This window comes from Oncorhynchus gorbuscha, linkage group LG11 (genome assembly GCF_021184085.1).
Source record: "Oncorhynchus gorbuscha isolate QuinsamMale2020 ecotype Even-year linkage group LG11, OgorEven_v1.0, whole genome shotgun sequence".
Classification (NCBI taxonomy): domain Eukaryota; kingdom Metazoa; phylum Chordata; class Actinopteri; order Salmoniformes; family Salmonidae; genus Oncorhynchus; species Oncorhynchus gorbuscha.
In genome coordinates, this window is record NC_060183.1 from 19,361,411 (window position 1) to 19,377,985 (window position 16,575).

The 16,575-nt window shown below is 42.5% G+C and overlaps 1 protein-coding gene across 2 annotated transcripts in view; it reads right to left on the reverse strand.

Moving 5' to 3' along the window:
• Positions 1 to 4,319: 4,319 nt before the first annotated feature.
• Positions 4,320 to 16,575, reverse strand: part of LOC124048222 (arf-GAP with dual PH domain-containing protein 1) — a 30,221-nt gene continuing 17,965 nt past the window's right edge. Inside the window, exons 4-10 of one of the 2 annotated variants that reach the window (XM_046368779.1) lie at positions 15,841 to 15,923; positions 9,100 to 9,212; positions 8,658 to 8,822; positions 6,726 to 6,809; positions 6,125 to 6,259; positions 5,762 to 5,990; positions 4,320 to 5,077 (exon numbers count right to left, since the gene is read on the reverse strand). In XM_046368779.1, the coding sequence (XP_046224735.1) occupies positions 5,049 to 5,077; positions 5,762 to 5,990; positions 6,125 to 6,259; positions 6,726 to 6,809; positions 8,658 to 8,822; positions 9,100 to 9,212; positions 15,841 to 15,923 (838 nt within the window). In that variant the 3' untranslated portion in view covers positions 4,320 to 5,048. The remainder of the gene's footprint in view (positions 5,078 to 5,761; positions 5,991 to 6,124; positions 6,260 to 6,725; positions 6,810 to 8,657; positions 8,823 to 9,099; positions 9,213 to 15,840; positions 15,924 to 16,575) is intronic. The other variant, XM_046368780.1, reaches the window with a different exon arrangement.

Below are 16,575 nucleotides of genomic sequence, written 5' to 3' on the forward strand. Positions count from 1 at the left end.
GAGCAAAAACCAAGCCCTGAGGTTGAAGGAATTGTCCGTAGAGCGCCGAGACAGGTATGTGTGGAGGCACAGATCTGGGGAAGGGTACAAAAACATTTCTGCACCATTGAAGGTCCCCAAGAACACAGTGGCCTCCATCATTCTTAAATGGAATATGTTTGGAACCACCAAGACTCTTCCTAGAGCTGGCCGCCCGGCCAAACTGAGCAATCGGGGGAAAAGAGCCTTGTTCAGGGAGGTGACCAAGAACCTGATGGTCACTCTGACAGAGCTCCAGAGTTCCTCCGTGGAGATGGGAGAACCTTCCAGAAGGACAACCATCTCTGCAACACTCCACCAATCAGGCCTTCATGGTAGAGTGGCTAGACGGAAGCCACTCCTCAGTAAAAGGCACATGACAGCCTGCCATGAGTTTGCCAAAAGGCACCTAAAGACTCTCAGACAATGAGAAACACGATTCTCTGGTCTGAATAAACCAAGATTGGCCTGAATGTCAAGCGTCATGTCTGGAAGAAACCTGGCCTCATTCCTACGTTGGAGCATGGTGGTGGCAGTATCATGCTGTGGGGATCTTTTTCAGAGGCAGGGACTGGGAGACTAGTCAGGATCGAGGCAAAGATGAATGGAGCAAAGTACAGAGTGATCCTTGATGAAAACCTGCTCCAGAGCGCTCAGGACCTCAGACTGGGGCGAAGGTTCACCTTCCAACAGGACAATGACCCTAAGCACACAGCCAAGACAACGCTGGAGTGGCTTCGGGACAAGTCTCTAAATGTCCTTGAGTGGCCCAACCAGAGCCCGGAATTGAACCCGATCTAACATCTCCGGAGAGACCTGAAAATAGCTGTGCAGCGACGCTTGCCATCTAACCTGACAGAGCTTGAGAGGATCTACAGAGAATAATGGGATAAACTCCCCAAAAACAGGTGTGCCAAGCTTGTAGCGTCATACCCAAGAAGACTCAAGGCTGTAATCGCTGCCAAAGATGCTTGAACAAAGGGTCCGAATATTTATGTAAATGTGATATTTAATTTTTACATTTTTAATACATTTGCAAAAAATTCCAGGAACCTGTTTTATCTTTGTGGGTATTGTGTGTAAATTGATGAGGAAAAAATTATTTAATATATTTTAGAATAAGGCTGTAACTTAACAAAATGTGGAAAAGTCAAGGGGTCTGAATACTTTCTGAAGGCACGCGCTAATGGAAGCATTTCCTGGCCACAACAGACTGGCAGGAATCAACACTCTATCACACTTTTCCTTTTGTAGACAATCTTATCCAGAGCATCTTACAGTATTCGGTCCATACGTTTTCATACTGGTCCCCTGTGCGACTCAAACCCACAACCCTGGCGTTGGAAGTGCCATGCTCTACCAACTGGGCCACACCGGACATCTAACCAGAACTATGTTACTATAACTATGTACAAGGTCTGTTTGCATATGCTCCTTGAGCGGGAGTTTGTGCATGCAGTCAGCACACGCCAGTCCATATCTATAATAATATTGGTTCTCCACACTTCACAACTGCTCAGCCGCACTTCCCACTTCCCTCTGAGTGTCCATCCTGCACCCAGCTTAACACTAGAACTCTCCCTGGATGAAACTCTCCCTGGGTGGAACTCTCCCTGGGTGGAACTCTCCCTGGATGGAACTCTCCCTGGGTGGAACTCTCCCTGGGTGGAACTCTCCCTGGGTGGAACTCTCCCTGGGTGGAACGCCAACAGCTGTCTGAGCTCTCCAACTGCCGCCTCTAGGAACAGCTGTGTCTGTCCATGTCCACTCATCAGTCAGCACAAAGAATCACACAGCTTTGGAGGGTGCCCTCTCCATATCCATTCTGCACACATTAATACTGTGAGAACACACACACACACACACACATGCACGCACAAACAAACACAGGCACGCACAAACAAACACAGGCACGCATACACACAGTTTGTGAGAGAAGATGTTTTGAACTACTCGAGGGGTGGTTCCCAAACCCTGACATTGACAATTTAAGATTTATTTTATTCTCTTCAAATGGGTACAGAATAGAATATTTTAGTGTGGACTAAGTACTCTTTTTACACTTTTCATGCCATTATTATGTGATGGGTCAGCCTGCGGGACCTAAAATTGAGTGAATACCAAACAAACAGCATTCAAGATGCACTCCAGGATCTTAAGCACAACAAATTTGTTACATAATCACACAAAATGTATTACTTAGTACACTTAGTACGGGGTGGCAGCGTAGCCTAGTGGTTAGAGCGTTGGACTAGTAACCGGAAGGTTGCGAGTTCAAACCCCTGAGCTGACAAGGTACACAATCTGTTGTTCTACCCCTGAACAGGCAGTTAACCCACTGTTCCCAGGCCGTCATTGAAAATATGAATGTGTTCTTAACTGACTTGCTTGGTTAAATAAAGGTAAAATAAATAGAAATTTGATAGCGTAGTACACAAATAAGAGGGGCCTGTCTTGGCTGAAATTATAAAACAATTTGAGAGTGCATCTTGTGGGGTTCCTTGCATTTTCTAGTGTAAATTTGTGCAGAAAAAAAGTTTGTAATCCCATGTGCTAGAGAGAGAGAGAAGTGACAGAAAAAGATACCTTTCAGAGAGAGGGAGCTCTTATCATTATGATGAAAACCAACCTAATGCATCATTACACTGTTCGTTCCACATTATTTAATAATATTAACACAAAGTAAACAAGAAAAGGTCAATAGGATTGTCAAGTTTATTTCACTGGCAGACCTGCAAAATGATGATGCACGTTGCGGCGATGTCTGACATGACCCATAGTGCCCTCTAGTGTTTTGCAATGGTAAACACACATTAATTTAATCAGCTCGGGGAGATGAAACATACAGTACCAGTCCAACTTTTGGACACACCTTCTTATTCAAGTTTAATTACAATTTTGTTTGTTTGACATTGTAGAAGTAAAAATAACACATATGGAATCATGTAGTAACCAAAAAGTGTTAAAAAAATCAAAATAAACTTTATATTTGAGATTCTTCAAAGTAGCCACCCTTTGCCTTGATGACAGCTTTGCACATTCTTGGCATTCTCTCAACCAGCTTCACCTGGAATGCTTTTCCAACAGTCTTGCAGGAGTTCCCACATATACTGAGCACTTGTTGGCTACTTTTCCTTCACTTTGCGGTCCAATTCATCACAAACAATCTCAATTGGGTTGAGGTCGGGTGATTGTGGAGGCCAGGTTATCTGATGCAGTACTCAATCACTCCTTATTGGTAAAATAGCCCTTACACAGCCTGGAGGTGTGTTTTGGGTCATTGTCCTGTTGAAAAACAAATGATAGTCCCACTAAGCACAAACCAGATGGGATGGCGTATCGCTGCAGAATGCTGTGGTAGCCATACAGGTTAAGTGTGCCTTGAATTCTAAATAAATCACTGACAGTGTCAACAGCAAAGCCCCCCACACCATCACACCTCCTTCATGCTTCACGGTGGGAACCACACATGGAGATCATCCGTTCACCTATTCTGCGTCTCACAAAGACACAGTGGTTGGAACCAAAAATCTCAAATTTGGACTCATCAGACCAAAGGACAGATTTCCACCGGTCTGTTCATTGCTCATGTTTCTTGGCCCAAGCAAATCTATTTTTCTTATTGGTGTCCTTTAGTAGTGGTTTCTTTGAAGCAACTTCGACCATGAAGGCCTGATGCACACAGTCTCCTCTGAACAGTTGATGTTGAGATGTCTGTTACTTGAACTCTGTGAGGCATTTATTTGGGCTGCAATCTGAGGTGCTGTTAACTCTAATGAACTTATCCTCTGCAGCAGAGGTAACTCTGGGTCTTCATTTCCTGTGGTGGTCCTCATGAGAGACAGTTTCATCATAGCACTTGAAGGTTTTTTGCAACTACACTGTCAATAACTTTCAATGTTCTTGACATTTTCCAGATTGACTGACCTTCATGTCTTAAAGTAATGATGGACTGTAATTTCACATTGCTTATTTGAGCTGTTCTTTCCATAATATGGATTTGGCCTTTTAAATAGGGCTATCTTCTGTATACACACACCTACCATGACACAACACAACTGATTGGCTCAAGCGCATTAAGAAGGAAAGAAATTCCACAAATTAACAAGTCACACCTGTTAATTGAAATTAATTCCAGGTGACTACCTCATGAAGCTGGTTGAGAGAATGCCAAGAGTGTGCAAAGCTGTCATCAGGGCAAAGGGTGGCTACTTTGAATAATCTAAAATCTAAAATATATTTTGATTTGTTTAACACTTTTTTTGGTTACTACATGATTCCACGTGAGTTATTTCATAGTTTTGATGTCTTCACTATTATTCTACAATGTAGAAAATAGTAAAAATAAAGAAATACACTGGAATGAGTAGGTGTGTCCAAACATTTGAATGGTACTGTATACAGTATGATATTAAATACATTTTACAATCCTGTTGCATGAAGCAGCATTCACTGAGATTCAACATATTTACATTTGCATTTCAAAAATAAATAACTGCCATGAGATGCGTAAAACCCTAACCGTGTACAGAAGCATAGGTTGTCAGCACCTTGAAAGTTAAATGTGTGCAGATTATGCAGAACAATCTGAGAAATTGCCTAAATCCACTGGCATCAAAAGTGTCAAATCAATAATTCAAATGACAGTACTGCTCTCAACAAACACGGCGAACATGACTCCTTAGTATACAACAAGGGATAATGATCACAACACATAGAGCAGGGGGTGCAGTTTGGAGGGTCGATGTGGAGAGCAGCAGCAGGGGTGTTGATGTTTCTGTGTCCTTTTCTCTCCTCTCAAACCCCCTGACCTCTAACCCCAGGTTTGGGCATCAGGTCAGGAGAGGTGGAGAAGAAAGTGTGTTCTATTGATACCTCTCTCCTCTCAGATGCATTTCTTCCATGTCTACCATCTTGCTCCCTCTGTAAAGGTACACTAGAACCCCATAGACTTATTCTGGGGTCTCTGTAGAGAAATCCTGTCTGTTCTGGTCTTAGTCCAGTAGACCGACAGCTCTAGAGCTCCAGTCTCAGGGCTTGTGTTTGAAGTGGGCCTCCACTGCACGGTGAAGAGCAGAAAACCAGTCAGTGTTACCACAACATAGAGATATAATTACATAGAGATGCATATAGACACGGTATATAAAGAGGTAATCACACAATACATTGCTTTGGACTACAGGTGCTGTATCTTAACTTGATCTTCCTGCTGTTGCAGGAATTTTCATGCAAAGCATGAAATGAGAACTTGTAGTGTATTCAAGGTTTAAAAGGGCTTCTAAAGTTCGTAATCGGAACATTAAAATGTCAGATTTGATTTGCCCTAACGAAAAATGTATCAACCCCTACAACATTTTTCCATTCCAATTTCCTGTTGCTGCAGGATTCTTTTCCTGCTGTGAGAAGCAGGTGCAAATTAAGATACGGCATTTGTACCTCTAAAAACACATTGACAATCTACACTTAAATGAATTAATACCAACCCTTGAGCTAGGGAGTTACCCGGTGTGCAGGCTTTTGTTTCAGCCTGGTCAAAAAACATTGGCTTCAACCTAGCAACTGCTTGTGAGATCTTGACTAGTTAAACTGGGTGTTGTACATACCCTGCAAACATTACTGCAAAGATGTAACATCTGCATAAATGCATACTCCAGAGTACACCTAACATAGTGCATACTTTTGAGAACACCTAATCTGGTGCATACGTTTGAGTACACCTGTATAATGCATCTTACTGACTAACCTGCGTACTCCTGTGGTCTCATGGGTCTGTTGATAACCCTCTGGAAAGCAGTGATCCAGTCTTTCTGCTCCGCCTCCGTCTCGCAGGCAAACAGGAACTTCCTGTCTGGTGTTACTATGGTGATGCCATGGTTCCAGTGGTAGCCCTGGGTGGAAGGGGGAAGGCCCGGGAGCACGGTGTAGCTGTTCTCCTTACTACCGATGAAAACCTCTCCCCTCGCATAGGCATCCTGAGAGAGGAGGGGGAGAGAGGCGGGGAGAAAGAGATCAGAGAATAAAGTATGCCGCAGAATCAAAAGTTATGAGGAGTAGGGTTCAGAATCAATCAGTTATTTTAGTGTCGGGTGTGATGCCGTCTCGTCACCAGAGGATCTTTGAAGTACATGAGTCTCCTGTCATCCATGGTGAACCACCTCTTCTTAAAGCCCTCTGTGTGTTTTGGGCCCGTTTTCTCCATGAAGCCCTCCTTCATGAAGCTACGCGTCAGTTTGGGCACCAGCTGAAGGAGAAGACAAGAGAGAAAACAAGATCATATTGTCCAATTTGGTGCTTAATGGTGGTTGTTCGGTTATAAACATCAGTGTAAGAACTTGACGTACACTATGAAATCTTAAACCAGGTCTATTCACCCCAAAGGACGGAACAGTGGAAGAGACAAAGACATGGTTCTACCAGTGGTGGTATTTATACCCCAGTGTGGGGTGGAGTCTCCTCCTTCTCACTAAACATTGCATCTTTATTGCCAGCGGGAAATGAAGTGACACTGGCAATAAACTGTTCCTTCTCCCTTGATGTGACCTAATTGCATTGATCATATCCATTCCTCCTACAGATACCCATTGACTTCTGGTGTAGACTCTCGACCCCTCATGTCTCTAGCATGACTAATGATTAATAATATTCAAGGTTCAGAAATCCGAACCCATCATTGTCATTTGAAAGTACTGCATGTGTTGTGGCCTCACCTCCTCGTCACTGGCTCCAGGGAAGGCCACCTGAAGGTAATGAAACCTGGCAGCTCTGATAGCGTTGAACCAGTCCACCATTTCCTACCAAAATAAAGACACAAGAGCATCCTAGTCAGATACATGTCTTATTCAGAGTCATTCCTACAAAGAATAAAATAAACCTGATACAGTATAGAACATAGGAGACATGAGTAAGCTATTATATCCATAGCCACGGGAAGTAGAGGTGCTGAGGGTGCTGCAGCAGCCCCTAAAAAAATCTGAATTAGAAAATATATATTAGTACAAATCAATATTATTTTTGGATACAATTTTTTCTCTCTCTCACAAAAGTAGTGCACTGGGCCTTTACTAGTCCTGCATTCGCAGACCAATAGATATTTGTAACGTGGGGGAAAAATGTTTTCAGCATCTCCGCTTTGGCAGAAAAGGTAGCTGTATTAATTAAGAACAGTATCTTACAATTCCAACTATTGAATCCTGCAAGAGTTGACTAGAATCCAGAAAGAACAAAACCATGTCCTCAAACATTTACATCAAAAGGTGAAACGTTATGGGCAAAGACCCAAAACATCCACATCAATTTGAATATCAAAAACCAGAAAAAAAGGATTTTTTTTGCCTTATTAATTTACCGTCCTTACAAGCCACTAAATATCAATATACATGACTGTATTGTATATAGGCTGATCATCTAGGTTTCTACCTGTAGACTTTCCATCACCACGAAGAAAAACTATGCACAATACAGTAATTGAGTACACTGAGACTCATGTGGGTCAGTTGGTAGAACATGTCACTTGCAGCACCAGGGTTATGGGTTCGATTCCCACAGAGGACCAGTACGAAAATGTATTCCCAATGTAAGTTGCTCTGGATAAAAACATCTACTAAAATGTAAAAGGAATGAAAAGACTATTTCAGTTCACATAGAAATAACTTGCATTTGCAAAGTATTTCACGAAACTGGAAAACGTACTCAAGTTACAAAAGTAGTGCATTGGGCCTTTTACTAGTCCTGTATTTTCTGCTAAATAAATTCAGCACCTCCATCCCCAAACTACTTCCCCCAGCTATGATAATACCATGACATGGCAGCTTTACTGTTCTGTTCAAGCCTGCTATTGTGTCTGTTGACCAACAGATGGGGCTGTACGCTCTGTGGCTTTCATCCCACAGAGAATGAAAGTCACTAAATTGTCTATATCGTTAAAATTCAATGAAAACATACATGAGCTTTTTTGGTTTTCATTTCAGGTTAGAGTTAGGCATTTGGTTAGCAGTGTGTTTGGGGTTGGGTTTAAGGTTAGGGTCAGGTTTAAAATCTGAGAAGAGAAATTGTACAAATAGGCAGGGTCTATGACTTTGTGACTGTGGTAACATGTGACGACCACAGAGAACGCTGACTCACGACTGAGAGAGATGATCATCTGGTGTGCTAAGCAGTAAACCCTCAGAGAAAAACAGCCTATGTGCCTGCTAGCAAGCCAGCAAGCCAGCCAGCCAGCCAGCCCTTTGTGTAAACAACTCCCTCCACATTTCTCTAAACAGTTCTACATTTCTCAGATTACATGGCAGGATTACGAGTAAAACTACATGTCACAGTGAAGACTGATGTCTACTGATTAAACAGACATTTTCATTTCCACTCTCACTCAGTTATCCAGCACAGCCCATCTCCATTAGAGACCTGGACACTGAAATAGTACAATCAGATTTAGTTGAACAGATTAAATCAGCGTTCCATGACATGAGGAACAGCAGCAGATTGGGTGTAGCATTGAAATGTTGATTCCTCATGCATAATATCTCTAACAATTCAGTGCATTTACACCAAACCATTGGCTATACCGGCATAAGCAGATCTTGGACCAGGCTACATATATATTGCCCATAGTGTCTTTTGTCACAGTCAACCATATGTGTCACCTTAGAGTCGCTGTGGTACACAAAGATGTTCCTGGTGCTGTTGTCTCTAAGGTAGGTGATCTGCAGGCCGTAGGGGTTGCCTATCTTAGCCGGCTGGAACGTAGCGTTGAGAGTTTCAATCTTCATCACCGCCTTGGGGTCCCGTGCCTGGGGGAGATACACAAACTATACAGTACAGAAATACGGGGGGGGGGATACCTAGTCAGTTGCACAACTGAATGCATTCGTAATGTGTCTTCCGCATTTAACCCCACCCTTCTTAATCATTATACATATAACTTGTTAGAATAACACATACTGTATGTTTACAGTAAACACAAACATGACGTCTTTTGAGGCATTTGACTTGAAAGCTAGTAGCATAAGGTTAGCTGGAGATTACATTTCCTAGCAACATGCTTGTATTCATGTGCGAGAGCATTTGTGTTGACTCCAGCCTTACCTCCTGCTTGCTGAAGTACTTGAGCGCCCCCTCTCGTTCCGACAGGATGAATTTCCGACTGAGGAACTGACCGTTGTCTCGGCCCCGTTTCCATAGAAACCCCTCTCTGTACCCTGGGTAGATAGAGACACACCAGACAAACTCAGACAAACTGACAGAGTGGAGGTGAAAGAGAGAGAGAGATAGAAAGACAGAGATATGGAAGAGGTGGGAGAGAGAACACGAGAGAAAGAAGGAGAAATAACTCTCTGGTGTAATAAAGAAATGCCAAAGCAGATGGTGGGAGAGTGAAAGAGAGACAGAAGAAGAGAGGCTTTAGCAGAAAGAGAGTGCATGAGAGAGGAAGTCAAAGAAAAGATGACAGGGAGAAAAAATAACCTCCCTGATGGTAAAGTGCATCCTTTTACATGTTAATGACACAGTGCTCTATTTAAGCAACAAGGCCCGAGGGGGTGTGGTATATGGCCAATATACCATATAAGGGCTGTTCTTAGTCACGATGCAACACCCTTAATCGTGGTATATTGGACATATACCACAAACCCCCAAGGTGCCTTACTGCTATTATAAACTGGTTACCAGCGTAATTAGAAGAGTAACAATACATGTTTTGTTATACCAGTGGTATACGGTTTGATATACCACGGCTTTCAGTCAGTCAGCATTCAGGGCTCGAACCACCCAGTTTATAATTCTCAATAAGTTCTTCCCAGTCTATTTTTGTCCCTCTTACAGACAGGAAGTAGTTTCATTATATGATGTGGCAGTACAGAGCACTGTATGTAATTCATTACAGGCTACACACGCACTTCATCTCTCTCTCTCCTTCTCTCTCCCTCCTCCCCCTCTAGTTCACTCTTTACTTCTCTATTTTCCTTTCACCTCCCTCCCACTCTCTCACTCCGTGGAATGTCAGTTATACTGTAAGTATCCTCCTCTATCTCTCTCTCCTTTTCCTCTCTCAAATACACTCATAACCCCTATTTTCAATCTCCTTTTCCTATCCAGCACCCCTCAAGTTCCATACCTCCAACTTCTCCCCCCCCTACCCCCAAGTTCCATACCCCCACTTCTCCCCCCCCTCAAGTTCCATATCTCTCCCCCCACATCTCTCCCCCCCCCTCATGTTCCATACCCCCCACATCTCTCCCCTCTCATGTTCCATACCCCCCACACCCCCAAGTTCCATTCTCCCCCTCAAGTTCCATACCCCCACATCTCTCCCCCCCCTCATGTTCCATCTCTCCCCCTCATGTTCCATACCCCCACATCTCTCCCCCTCATGTTTCCATCATGTTCCCCCCACTTCTCCCCCTCAAGTTCCATACCCCCACATCTCTCCCCTCAAGTTCCATACCCCCCACATCTCTCCCCCTCAAGTTCCATACCCCAACTACCCCCACATCTCTCCCCCTCAAGTTCCATACCCCCACATCTCTCCCCCTCAAGTTCCATACCCCCACATCTCTCCAGTTCCTCATGTTCCATACCCCCCATCATCTCCCCCTCATGTTCCATACCCCCCACATCTCTCCCCCTCAAGTTCCATACCCCCCACATCTCTCCCCCTCATGTTCCATACCCCCACATCTCTCCCCCCCCTCACTTCCATACCCCCCACTTCCATACCACCCAATTCTCTCATCTCTCCATCCCCTGGTGACAGAGATTGGTGTCTCTCTATTCCCAGTCTGACATGAATCATTCACCTTGCATTACCTCATCGATCAATAACAACCTCCTCCCTCCACCTCCCTCTCTTTCTCTGCATACAGAATTAATACTGCCATCGACCACTGGGGAGGTTAGTTTACTACCACTGTCCTTGCTCTACAGAAGCTAACAGAACATCTAGGACCCTGAAGAGGGTAGAAACTATGGATCTATTGATTTTAGCCCTGGGTACATCTGATGCAAATGCATTGATGATGCAAATATATGTGATACAAATATATGTGATGCAAATAGATATAAACTAATATAAATCTCCTGCCCAATGCATCCATCTGTATTACAGCCAGTCATACAGCTGTGTGTGTGTGTGTGTGTGTGAGTGCGTGCCTCTGTGTGTGTGTACATGTGTGCGTGTATGTGTGGCTGCGCAAGACGCATGTGTATGTGTGCACATCTCATGGTAAACAGACGAGGTCATCTTTATGAAATGGGAATCCAGTCTGGCTCCAATAAGAGCAAGATAGCCTTCACGCAATGAAACGAGACTCATTAACTGACACTGTCTCCGTTAAGTAAGAACAAACAAGCACAATTACGAAAACAAGGCCAGACATAGTCACTCTGCCTTTATCCTATGCCTCAGTCATCCTTTTTCAAATCAAATCAGATTTTATTTGTCACGTGTCGAATTCAACAGGTGTAGTAGACCTTACAGTGAAATTCTTACTTTACAAGCCCTTAACCAACAACGCAGTTCAGGAAATAGAGTTAAGAAAAAAATTATTAAATAACTAAGGTAAAAAATGGAATAAAATGTAACACAAAATATCTTAAATTCATAGTTCCCAAACAAAGCATTTCTGTGGAAAGGACTTGAAATATTCTGACTAGATGATGCAGGGGTAAAGGACTTGAAATATTCTGACTAGATGATGCAGGGGTAAAGGACTTGAAATATTCTGACTAGATGATGCAGGGGTAAAGGACTTGAAATATTCTGACTAGATGATGCAGGGGTAAAGGACTTGAAATATTCTGACTAGATGATGCAGGGGTAAAGGACTTGAAATATTCTGACTAGATGATGCAGGGGTAAAGGAGAAATATTCTGGATGATGCAGGGGTAAAGGACTTGAAATATTCTGACTAGATGATTAAAGGACTGAAATATTCTACTAGATGATGCAGGGGTAAAGGGAAATATTCTGACTAGATGATGCAGGGGTAAAGGACTTGAAATATTCTGACTAGATGATGCAGGGGTAAAGGACTTGAAATATTCTGACTAGATGATGCAGGGGTAAAGGACTTGAAATATTCTGACTAGATGATGCAGGGGTAAAGGACTTGAAATATTCTGACTAGATGATGCAGGGGTAAAGGACTTGAAATATTCTGACTAGATGATGCAGGGGTAAAGGACTTGAAATATTCTGACTAGATGATGCAGGGGTAAAGGATTTGTCACTAAACTCAAGTTTTTTTTAGTATTTGCAAATTGTTTAGGCAATGCTTTGCTGTCATGACAGAGAAGGACTATTTGTTTGCTAGATTTTCCATAGCTCTGCATCCATAGATTTGCATAGGCAAAGCTTGTGTGTGTGTATGTGTGTCTGTGTGTTTGTCGCCGTGTGTGTGTATGTGTGTCTCTCTCTCTCTCTGTGTGTGTGTGTGTGTGTGTGTGTGTGTGTGTGTGTGTGTGTGTGTGTGTGTGTGTGTGTGTGTGTGTGTGTGTGTGTGTGTGTGTCAACTAGGGCTGTGGAGGTCATGACATTTTGTCAGCCGGTGATTGTCAAGCAAATAACTGCTGGTCTCACGGTAATTGAACTTGAATGAACATTTTGCATCTCCTGGCTTCCACGCATAGCCTACAAGCTACTGATGCAGACCTTTGGAACATCTACATTTTAAAAAGTCTCATAAATCCATGGAGTCCACCATCACAATAAATATTTTTCTGTATTTTAGACAGGTCTAAAGAAACATGATAAGAAGAAAATGTAGTCTATTTCAGAAGAACAGAATAGCATACTCTGCGTTATCCTTATGTTAGGCCCTGATCTGTGCCAAATGGCTGTGGGCTACACTAGTTCATTTGGCAGACAAGATCTGCTTAGAATTCCTTGGCATTATTTTTAAATCATTGTATAGTATGAAGAATACAATTGAACATAGCTGACTGAAATAGAAAGGATGTTTTCTCCAAGATATGTGGGCACATGCGGCTATTCTGTGTTGAGCGGTTAACAAACAAACAGCTCTTTCTATATGCTTCATTTAGAGTTATTTATACAACTTTAGTTGTGATCAAAACATATACACCAACATTTGTCTTTTTTATACGTTCTAAGGCTGCATGAAAGGCATGAGCTCTGCTTTGTTTCATGCGCAGGCTGTACACACTTCATCAGTCTCTCATTCACAAATTGACAAGCACTTGATAATGTGTCGAATTTCCCAGAGGCATCCCCTTTGTGTGGCTGTAATGCCACCTAAAAAAAATCCATGCCTTTTGTGGCCAGTGGCCAATGTGCCCTTGGGCTGAATATAATAATTATAATTCCCTTCTCCTGGCTGCGTGCTCCGAAGCACCTCTCCCTCACATGGCTCTCTCAGATAGCTACATTCTTATTAGCCAATTCCATTCACGTGATCGGGTCTTTCTCACAGGCACAAGTGAAGACAGACATATCGGGGATGCAACTACGTGTGTCCTTATCCAATTCCAAGGCGCACATTGAAGATATTGGAAGAACTTTCCACATTAACATTTTGTCAGTCAACAAGCCGAACGAACAGCAAAAGCACGAGCCTAACAACTTTTGTACTAAGCGGGATAATAGATTGAAATTGGCTGCCTATGTCAATCTACTATCTCTCATAGGACAAAAGGTGACCTATTCTATTCTGTGCGTGAAATAAATATTCCAAACATATTCTGGGACAGATGCGGGATGCGATAGATCCCAAATGAATACAACCACTAGAAACGAGGCTTACACAACAGATCAGAACTTTTAGCTTAAATATGACCTTATAAGCGTGAATGTTCCAAAATGCAATCAATTTGTGGGAAAACATCATTCTCAAGTGACCTCAAATGCAATTATGCATGTAATGCTTTTAGGTGCATTTTTATGGTGCATTTCTATGGTGAAAATGATCTTCCCCAAATTTGCCAGTTAGTCTCTACACCTATTGTAAAGCAGATTAATGTGCTTAATTTTAAGAATATATTTGGCCACTTTAGTTGTGATACAAACCTTATCAAAACATATAGGCATATGGGCTAGGCTACATGAGGTGTGTGACTATGATTTTAAAAAGGCATCATTCACAAGTGATAATATAGTAAATAATTCACAAGTGATAGGCTAATATTGTCATCCATCATTCACTTGGTCTTTACATAGAGTGCCTCCGGAAAGTACTAAGACCCCTTGACTTATTCCACATTTTGTTATGTATCAGTCTTATGCTAAAAATGGATGAAATAAATACAAATAATCAGCAATCTACACACAATCCCCAATAATGACAAAGCAAAAACAGGTTTTTATAATTTTTGGCAAATGTTTTCAAAATAAAAAGCAGAAATATCTTATCTACATAAGTATTCAGACCATTTGCTATGAGACTCGAAATTGAGCTCAGGTGTATCCTGTTTCCATTGATCATTCTTGAGATGTTTCTGCAACTTGATTGGAGTCCACCTGTGGTAAATTCAATTTATTGGACATGATTTGGAAAGGCACACACCTGTCTATATAAGGTCCCACAGTTGACAGTGCATGTCTGGGCAAAAACCCAAACCATGAGGTCGAAGGAATTGTTCGTAGAGCTCCGAGACAGGGTTATGTCGTGGCACAGATCTGGGGAAGGATACCAAAACATTTCTGCAGCATTAAAGGTCCCCAAAAACACAGTGGCCATACCTAAATGGAAGAAGTTTGGAACCACCAAGACCCTTTCTTGAGCTGGCTGCCCGGCCAAACTGAGCAATCTAGGGAGAAGGACCATGTTCACGGAGGTGACCAAGAACTCTTCGGTCACTCTGACAGAGCTCCAGAGTTCCTCCGTGGAGATGGGAGAACCTTCCAGAAGGACAACAATCTCTGCAGCACTCCACAAATCAGGTCTTTATGGTAGAGTGGCCAGACGGAAGCCACTCCTCAGTCAAAGGCACATGACAGGCCGCTTGGAGTTTGCCAAAAGGAACCTAAAGACTCTCAGACCATAAGAAACAAGATTCTCTGGTCTGATGAAATCAAGATTGAACTCTTTGGTGCTCAGCATGTGTGGGAACTCCTTCAAGACTGTTGGAAAAGCACTCCAGGTGAAGCTGGTTGAGGGAATGCCAAGAGTACGCAAAGCTGTCATCATTTAACACTTTTTTGGTAACTACATGATTCCATATGCGTTATTTCATAGTTATGATGTCTTCACTATTATTCTACAATGTAGAAAATAATAGAAATAAAGAAAAACCCTGTAATCAGTAGGCGTGTCCAAACTTTTGACTGGTACTGTATGTGTGACTTAAAAATAAATGTAGAATGCACCATTATCATGCACCTGCCTCGAAACAGGGGCAGGGGAAAAAATACATTTAAATCTATGCACTTAACTAGCGAATGGAGGGAGCTTTTCCCATGGTTCATTTTCATGCCAGCCTGGTGGGCTATACTCCTGTTGTAAACATAAGCAATGTGCTAAATACTAGGAAAGTAGAGAAATAAATATAGTAGGCCGAGCCTATAGAAAGCTGATGGGATCCTCCTATTTTTAAGAGGACATCAACACTGTTTTCTCACACAATTGCATAGCCTATAGAAATGTTGCACAACATGAGCTTATGGGCTCTAATTAAGTGTTTGATTGGATTTTCAAATACATATGCATTGAGAGAGGGACAATAGAGTGCTGAGTACTAGGCAGTTACTAATGACAATCAGCACCATCAGCACATGAGGAAGCATAATTACTGTGACTTTGACTGCCGTCATGACTCGTAACTGACTGTGTGGCTGTAATATGGTCACCGTCACAGCCCTAATGTCAGCTCACCTGCAGAGTAAGGCTCCTGTTTCTCGATGAACTCAAACTCGTTCCTCTCGTACCTGGCTCGGATCCATTGCTCCCGCAGTAGCCTGGAACACAATGGACGTGTTTCACCTTCTCTCAGGTTTCTCTAAAGCACAGGTGCCATGCTGTTAGCTGAACGGGTGACAGGATAACAAGCTGGGAGTTTGGGACTCATTTCTACTGCTGTGACAGATTATCTTTTCCTTTCACCTCCATTTCCCGTATACCCCCCCCCACACACACACACACACCTTTACTCCAGGATAAAAAGATTGATGCGAGTGATAGAGGATCTATCTTTAGATCTATCTTTACTTGTGTGTGACGAGGAGAACATCGCCATGCCAACAACAGCATCTCTTTTTTCTCTCTGATAGACCTACATACAGTACAAAAACACCTCTTTCAGATGTTCCTATCTCTCTTTCCTGTCACTTATAATCATGTGAGTATGGTCAGACAGTATTTTGCAGCTTTTCTGAAAGCACAAGCACCAGATTATTCATAAAGAAATATATACATTTTAGTAATTTAGCAGACGCTCTTATCCAGTGACTTACAGGATAAATTAGGGTTAAGTGCCTTGCTCAAGGGCACATTGACATATTAACCTAGTCAGCTCAGGGATTGGAACCGGCGACCTATCGTTTACTGGCCCAATGCTCTTAACTACTAGGCTACCTAGATTAAAGTAATCCATTCGATTGACACAAAAAA